Source organism: Scardinius erythrophthalmus (assembly GCF_964197995.2).
Source record: "Scardinius erythrophthalmus genome assembly, chromosome: 7".
In the NCBI taxonomy this organism is placed as follows: Eukaryota; Metazoa; Chordata; class Actinopteri; order Cypriniformes; family Leuciscidae; genus Scardinius; species Scardinius erythrophthalmus.
In genome coordinates this window covers 819,472-826,971 of record NC_138227.1, presented here as the reverse complement: position 1 = coordinate 826,971, position 7,500 = coordinate 819,472, and the positions used below count along the sequence as shown (strand labels likewise).

The 7,500-nt window shown below is 42.5% G+C and overlaps 1 protein-coding gene across 1 annotated transcript in view; it reads right to left on the bottom strand.

Moving 5' to 3' along the window:
- sidt2 (SID1 transmembrane family, member 2) overlaps positions 1-7,500 on the bottom strand; it is a 37,322-nt gene that overhangs the window by 9,279 nt on the left and 20,543 nt on the right. Inside the window, exons 18-20 of the mRNA XM_081370317.1 lie at positions 4,265-4,338; positions 3,135-3,258; positions 2,624-2,741 (exon numbers count right to left, since the gene is read on the bottom strand). Coding sequence (XP_081226443.1) covers positions 2,624-2,741; positions 3,135-3,258; positions 4,265-4,338 — 316 coding nt within the window. The remainder of the gene's footprint in view (positions 1-2,623; positions 2,742-3,134; positions 3,259-4,264; positions 4,339-7,500) is intronic.

Here is a 7,500-nt window from a genome sequence, read left to right as displayed (position 1 = left end):
GTAGAACCCTTTCTCTGTAATGTAGAACCCTTCATCTGTAATGTAGAACACTTTCTCTGTAATGTTGAACCCTTCATCTGTAATGTTGAACCCTTCATCTGTAATGTAGAACCCTTTCTCTGTAATGTAGAACCCTTCATCTGTAATGTAGAACCCTTTCTCTGTTATGTCAAACCCTTCATCTGTAATGTAGAACCCTTTCTCTGTAATGTAGAACCCTTCATCTGTAATGTCAAACCCTTCATCTGTAATGTAGAACCCTTCATCTGTAATGTAGAACCCTTCATCTGTAATGTAGAACCCTTCATCTGTAATGTAGAACACTTCATCTGTAATGTAGAACCCTTCATCTGTTATGTCAAACCCTTCATCTGTAATGTAGAACCCTTTCTCTGTAATGTAGAACCCTTCATCTGTAATGTCAAACCCTTCATCTGTAATGTAGAACCCTTCATCTGTAATGTAGAACCCTTCATCTGTAATGTAGAACCCTTCATCTGTAATGTAGAACACTTCATCTGTAATGTAGAACCCTTCATCTGTAATGTCAAACCCTTCATCTGTAATGTAGAATCCTTCATCTGTAATGTAGAACCCTTACTCTGTAATGTAGAACCCTTTCTCTGTAATGTTGAACCCTTCATCTGTAATGTAGAACCCTTTATCTGTAATGTAGAACCCTTCATCTGTAATGTTGAACCCTTCATCTGTAATGTAGAACCCTTTATCTGTAATGTAGAACCCTTTCTCTGTAATGTAGAACCCTTTCTCTGTAATGTAGAACCCTTTCTCTGTAATGTAGAACACTTTATCTGTAATGTAGAACCCTTCATCTGTAATGTAGAACACTTTATCTGTAATGTAGAACCCTTTATCTGTAATGTAGAACCCTTTCTCTGTAATGTAGAACCCTTCATCTGTAATGTAGAACCCTTTCTCTGTAATGTAAAACACTTTATAAGTAATGTAGAACCCTTTCTCTGTAATGTAGAACCCTTCATCTGTAATGTAAAACCCTTTCTCTGTTCTCTGTAATGTTGAACCCTTCATCTGTAATGTAGACCCCTTTATCTGTAATGTAGAACCCTTCATCTGTAATGTAGAACCCTTTCTCTGTAATGTAAAACACTTTATAAGTAATGTAGAACCCTTTCTCTGTAATGTAGAACCCTTCATCTGTAATGTAAAACCCTTTCTCTGTTCTCTGTAATGTTGAACCCTTCATCTGTAATGTAGACCCCTTTATCTGTAATGTAGAACCCTTCATCTGTAATGTGGAACCCTTTCTCTGTAATGTAGAACCCTTCGTCTGTAATGTAGAACCCTTCGTCTGTAATGTAAAACCCTTTCTCTGTTCTCTGTAATGTTGAACCCTTCATCTGTAATGTAGAACCCTTTATCTGTAATGTAGAACCCTTCATCTGTAATGTAGAACTCTTCATCTGTAATGTAGAACTCTTCATCTGTAATGTAGAACCCTTCATCTGTAATGTAGAACTCTTCATCTGTAATGTAGAACCCTTCATCTGTAATGTAGAACCCTTTCTCTGTAATGTACAACCCTTCATCTGTAATGTCGAACCCTTCATCTGTAATGTCGAACCCTTCATCTGCAATGTAGAACCCTTCCTCTGTAATGTAGAACCCTTTTCTGTAATGTAGAACCCTTTATCTGTAATGTAGAACCCTTTTTCTGTAATGTTGAACCCTTCATCTGTAATGTAGAACCCTTTCTCTGTAATGTATAACCCTTCATCTGTAATGTAGAACCCTTCATCTGTAATGTAGAACCCTTTATCTGTAATGTAGAACCCTTCATCTGTAATGTAGAACACTTTATCTGTAATGTAGAACCCTTTATCTGTAATGTAGAACCCTTTCTCTGTAATGTAGAACCCTTCATCTGTAATGTAGAACACTTTATCTGTAATGTAGAACCCTTTCTCTGTAATGTAGAACCCTTTCTCTGTAATGTAGACCCCTTTATCTGTAATGTAGAACCCTTTATCTGTAACGTAGAACCCTTTATCTGTAACGTAGAACCCTTTATCTGTAATGTAGAACCCTTTATCTGTAACGTAGAACCCTTTATCTGTAACGTAGAACCCTTCATCTACTTCATAGTGCCTGCAGTGGCAAAATTCAGCACGGCTGCTAGGGTTCCATACTTATCATGGTACGAGCATGGAGCATTAGTTCAACGTCAAGCTGATAAAAGTAGCCTATTATTGTAACGTTGCAGTGGGAGTTTACCTGAGTTTCCAGCATGTTGTGGGATGCTTTGTGTGTTACGTCCGGTTGCGTCTCAGTCTGGCCGGTACACACAGTGCTCGCTCATAAATTCGAGCATGCGTAAGAGCACGCGCTTGTAAACTTATTGGTTGCAATCTGAAACATCACCGCTAGAGGCCGCTAAAAACTACATACAGCACCTTTAACACGGAACTGATTCCTCTTTCGCATTCTCTAATTATTCGTATTCTCGCACTCTAAAATTATCCGATCCGTGGCTCAAAAACCATTCATGTTCTAAACCATGAACTTTGTGATCCGTTCCACCACTACTGTTATACAGTGACATGTGATGCTCTGCGATCTCTGACACACAAACACACACACTCACCGAACTGGAAGTTGGTGTAGTTGGGACACACGTGGTAACAGGCGCTCAGCAGCCCCTCCATCATCAGAGCCGTGCCCATAGCGTAATACAGGCCGAAGTGTTTCGGGATCCCACACTCCTGAAACACACACACACACACACACACACACACACACACGTCACAATTACAGCGTCAGTGTGGAGCCGGTGTGTGTCTCTGCTCACACACACACACACACACACACACACACACACACACACACACACACACACACACACACACACACACACACACACACACACACGTCACAATTACAGCGTCAGTGTAGAGCCGGTGTGTGTCTCTGCTCACACACACACACACACACACACACACACACACACACACACACACACACACACACTCACACACACACACACACACACACACACACACACACACTCTCTTACTCTCTCACACACTCTCACACTCAAACACACACACACACACACACACACACACACACACACACACACACACACACTCACTCACCAGGGCGTGTGTGTCGTGTCTCTCCAGGGCTCGGTTGTGCAGGATGTCCCGCTGGAGCACGATGAGCAGGAACAGCAGACCCAGCAGAACGTACCCCAGGTTACTCAGGATGTTGTTGAACGAGCTGAACACATCAGACACAGAGCAGGCGATGTACGGACACGTTCACAGCGAGAACCATAACTACATTTAACCTAACCCTAACCATAACTACATCTAACCTAACCCTAACCCATAACTACATCTAACCTAACCCTAACCTATAACTATATCCTGTATTATGTGACATAACGTTGCCTTAATCAAAAATGTTCATTAACTTCAGCATTGCGGGACACTATTCAGAGTGGTTTCCATCATTTTGACAGATAATAAACTGTACCTGTGAACACACACCTGGACACAGGCGTGAGGATTAGAGGAGAAGAACGAGAGATTCCAGTGAATTATTAATGGCATGTATCATATATGTAATATGTATATGTTGTCCTTTTTGATACTTTTACAGCGAAACGCAAAGGGAAAAAAGAAAGTGATCCTGAGGAGAAGAAAGCAGCGGCTGATACAAGCTCTTGCCGTAGATATTCTTGTCATAACGTCACGTTAAAATACCAAGTGTAACGTTATTCTCACGTTACTCTTAAATAAATCATGAAGGGACACCGACAGCTCATCCAGTCAAACTGACGGATACACTTTATTCGTAGGGAACCTTATGATTTCAAATGATTAGTTTAGTTTTTTTAAATGGAAGTTCCCCAAACCGGAAGTGCCACCCATCATTCAACACGCAGTGACATCATCAGGAATAAGGAGGATTCTGATTGGCTGCCAATGTTTTATTGTTCATCAGCTGAAAACAACACTCTGAAAGTGATCCAGCGATACTGATGTGGCCTTGCACTACGCCATCGCTGCGATGCGCTGTCTTCGCTGTAGTCCTGTTCTTATTCTCTCAATTATTACAGCATTACAGTTACAGTCCTGGGAGAGAACAGACTTTATGCTTTTAGACTGTTTAGTATCTACTTATTACTTTCAAAATGCCTGAAGGATGTACTCACACACACACACGCACACACACACACACACACACACACACACACACACACACACACACACACACACACCTTAGAGCTCCGAGAGGGTGTGCACACAGGAAGTTGTAATAGCAGATGTCTTGGTTTCCTGTGACATTTACAACCTGTCAGAAAATAAATAAATAATAATATCAAGTTCAATCAAGACTGAACACACACACACACACACACAAGACATAATTAGGGTTGGGCAGCGTTTGAATTATAACAATTCCAAATTTCGATTCCAATAAGGTAAAAGAACCTCAGGAGTCTTATATTTTAATTAACCTTCCTGAACTCAACTATCTGATTCCTGAACTCAACCATCTGATTCCTGAACTCAACCATCCGATTCCTGAACTCAACCGTCCGATTCCTGTACTCAACCGTCCGATTCCTGAACTCAACCGTCCGATTCCTGAACTCAACCGTCCGATTCCTGAACTCAACCGTCCGATTCCTGAACTCAACCGTCCGATTCCTGAACTCAACCGTCCGATTCCTGAACTCAACCTTCCGATTCCTGAACTCAACCGTCCGATTCCTGAACTCAACCGTCCGATTCCTGAACTCAACCGTCCGATTCCTGAACTCAACCGTCCGATTCCTGAACTCAACCGTCCGATTCCTGAACTCAACCGTCCGATTCCTGAACTCAACCGTCCGATTCCTGAACTCAACCGTCCGATTCCTGAACTCAACCGTCCGATTCCTGAACTCAACCTTCCGATTCCTGAACTCAACCGTCCGATTCCTGAACTCAACCGTCCGATTCCTGAACTCAACCGTCCGATTCCTGAACTCAACCGTCCGATTCCTGAACTCAACCGTCCGATTCCTGAACTCAACCGTCCGATTCCTGAACTCAACCGTCCGATTCCTGAACTCAACCGTCCGATTCCTGAACTCAACCTTCCGATTCCTGAACTCAACCTTCCGATTCCTGAACTCTGAACTCAACCATCCGATTCCTGAACTCAACCGTCCGATTCCTGTACTCAACCGTCCGATTCCTGAACTCAACCTTCCGATTCCTGAACTCAACCGTCCGATTCCTGAACTCAACCGTCCGATTCCTGTACTCAACCGTCCGATTCCTGAACTCAACCGTCCGATTCCTGAACTCAACCGTCCGATTCCTGAACTCAACCGTCCGATTCCTGAACTCAACCGTCCGATTCCTGAACTCAACCGTCCGATTCCTGTACTCAACCGTCCGATTCCTGTACTCAACCGTCCGATTCCTGAACTCAACCGTCCGATTCCTGAACTCAACCGTCCGATTCCTGAACTCAACCGTCCGATTCCTGAACTCAACCGTCCGATTCCTGAACTCAACCGTCCGATTCCTGAACTCAACCGTCCGATTCCTGAACTCAACCGTCCGATTCCTGAACTCAACCGTCCGATTCCTGAACTCAACCGTCCGATTCCTGAACTCAACCGTCCGATTCCTGAACTCAACCTTCCGATTCCTGAACTCAACCGTCCGATTCCTGAACTCAACCGTCCGATTCCTGTACTCAACCGTCCGATTCCTGAACTCAACCGTCCGATTCCTGAACTCAACCGTCCGATTCCTGAACTCAACCGTCCGATTCCTGAACTCAACCGTCCGATTCCTGAACTCAACCGTCCGATTCCTGAACTCAACCGTCCGATTCCTGAACTCAACCTTCCGATTCCTGAACTCTGAACTAGACATGTGCCGGTATTCGGTAATGCGATAAATCGCGGTAATGAATATGCACGATATTGTTATCGTGGACAATTCAAAATACCGTGAAAAATAATAGATCAGAATTTATATTTATAGAACGCGCATTAGCTTATTTTCCATCAACCGCTTAAACAAACACTGCGTATATGCTGCGAGAAACACGTGCGCACTCTGATGTAAACAATCCCCACATGTAGAAGCTGCGTGCACGCGGCGCAGTGCACACTCTAGTCTAATGTAAACAATCCTCACAAGGAGAAGAAGCACGGCGGAAGGAGGAACGCTGCCGACGATTTATCCCCCTTCTAAAAGCAGGGATGCCAACTCTACGCATTCAGTGTGAGACTCACGCAATCGACACTTTTCAGACGCTCTCGCGCCACACATAACATCCATTTTCTCACGCAGAGAAAAATCCCGGAGCAAGACACTGATACTGACAGACTACTAGACAGCAGGTTACTTTTGATATGAAAAAAAAATTCTCAGCTCTCAGGTTCTGTCCATTTTTATTACGAAATTCAGACAATAAATACCGTTTTGGCGCTTGTAAATGTGACGTGACAGATCGTTGTAGCGCCTCAGTTCAAGTAAACCGATGATACTTTTTATTTAAAGATACAGTACAACTTACATAAATAATATCGATCAATCAGTGTTTTTCAGCCACGGAAAGAGGTCAATAAAACTGCAGGACAACAATTATGTCACAGAACGTTACATTTACCTCAGGAAAGCCATTTAATAACATTTAAAAGAGTTAGTTGACTAGAAAAAAAATAGCTATAGAGTATTTTGCTAAATATGTGCACTGTATTACATTTGTATTCTATTTTTACTTGTGTCATAATTGTTATTATAATGAAAAACAAATTATATTTAATTTAATTTGTTATAGCTGACAGGACTCTCTGTATGTTTACAGCATTATGTGAGATATATTTTTTCTTAAGAAAAATTAACATGTAGGCTATCTACTGTAGCCTACCTAATATTTATCCAAAGAGTCAATATTGAATCAAGATTGAAATCAAATCCCAAGAATTGAATTGAAATCGTGAAAATTGTGTAAAATTCTTTTTAGTTACCAAATGTTTTGACAATCACACCTATTGTGATGCAAGTTGTTCTTTTTCTACATCCCCCCCCAATCCATCCGTTTCTCTTGAGCAATTCAAATATCGTGATAATACCGTATACCGTGATAAAAGCTCAATCAATTAATCGCAGCATGAAAATTTGATACCGGCACATGCCTACTCTGAACTCAACCATCCGATTCCTGAACTCAACCGTCCGATTCCTGAACTCAACCGTCCGATTCCTGTACTCAACCGTCCGATTCCTGAACTCAACCTTCCGATTCCTGAACTCAACCGTCCGATTCCTGAACTCAACCGTCCGATTCCTGAACTCAACCGTCCGATTCCTGAACTCAACCGTCCGCTGAACTCAACCTTCCGATTCCTGAACTCAACCGTCCGATTCCTGAACTCAACCGTCCGCTGAACTCAACCGTCCGATTCCAGAACTCAACCGTCCGATTCCTGAACTCAACCGTCCG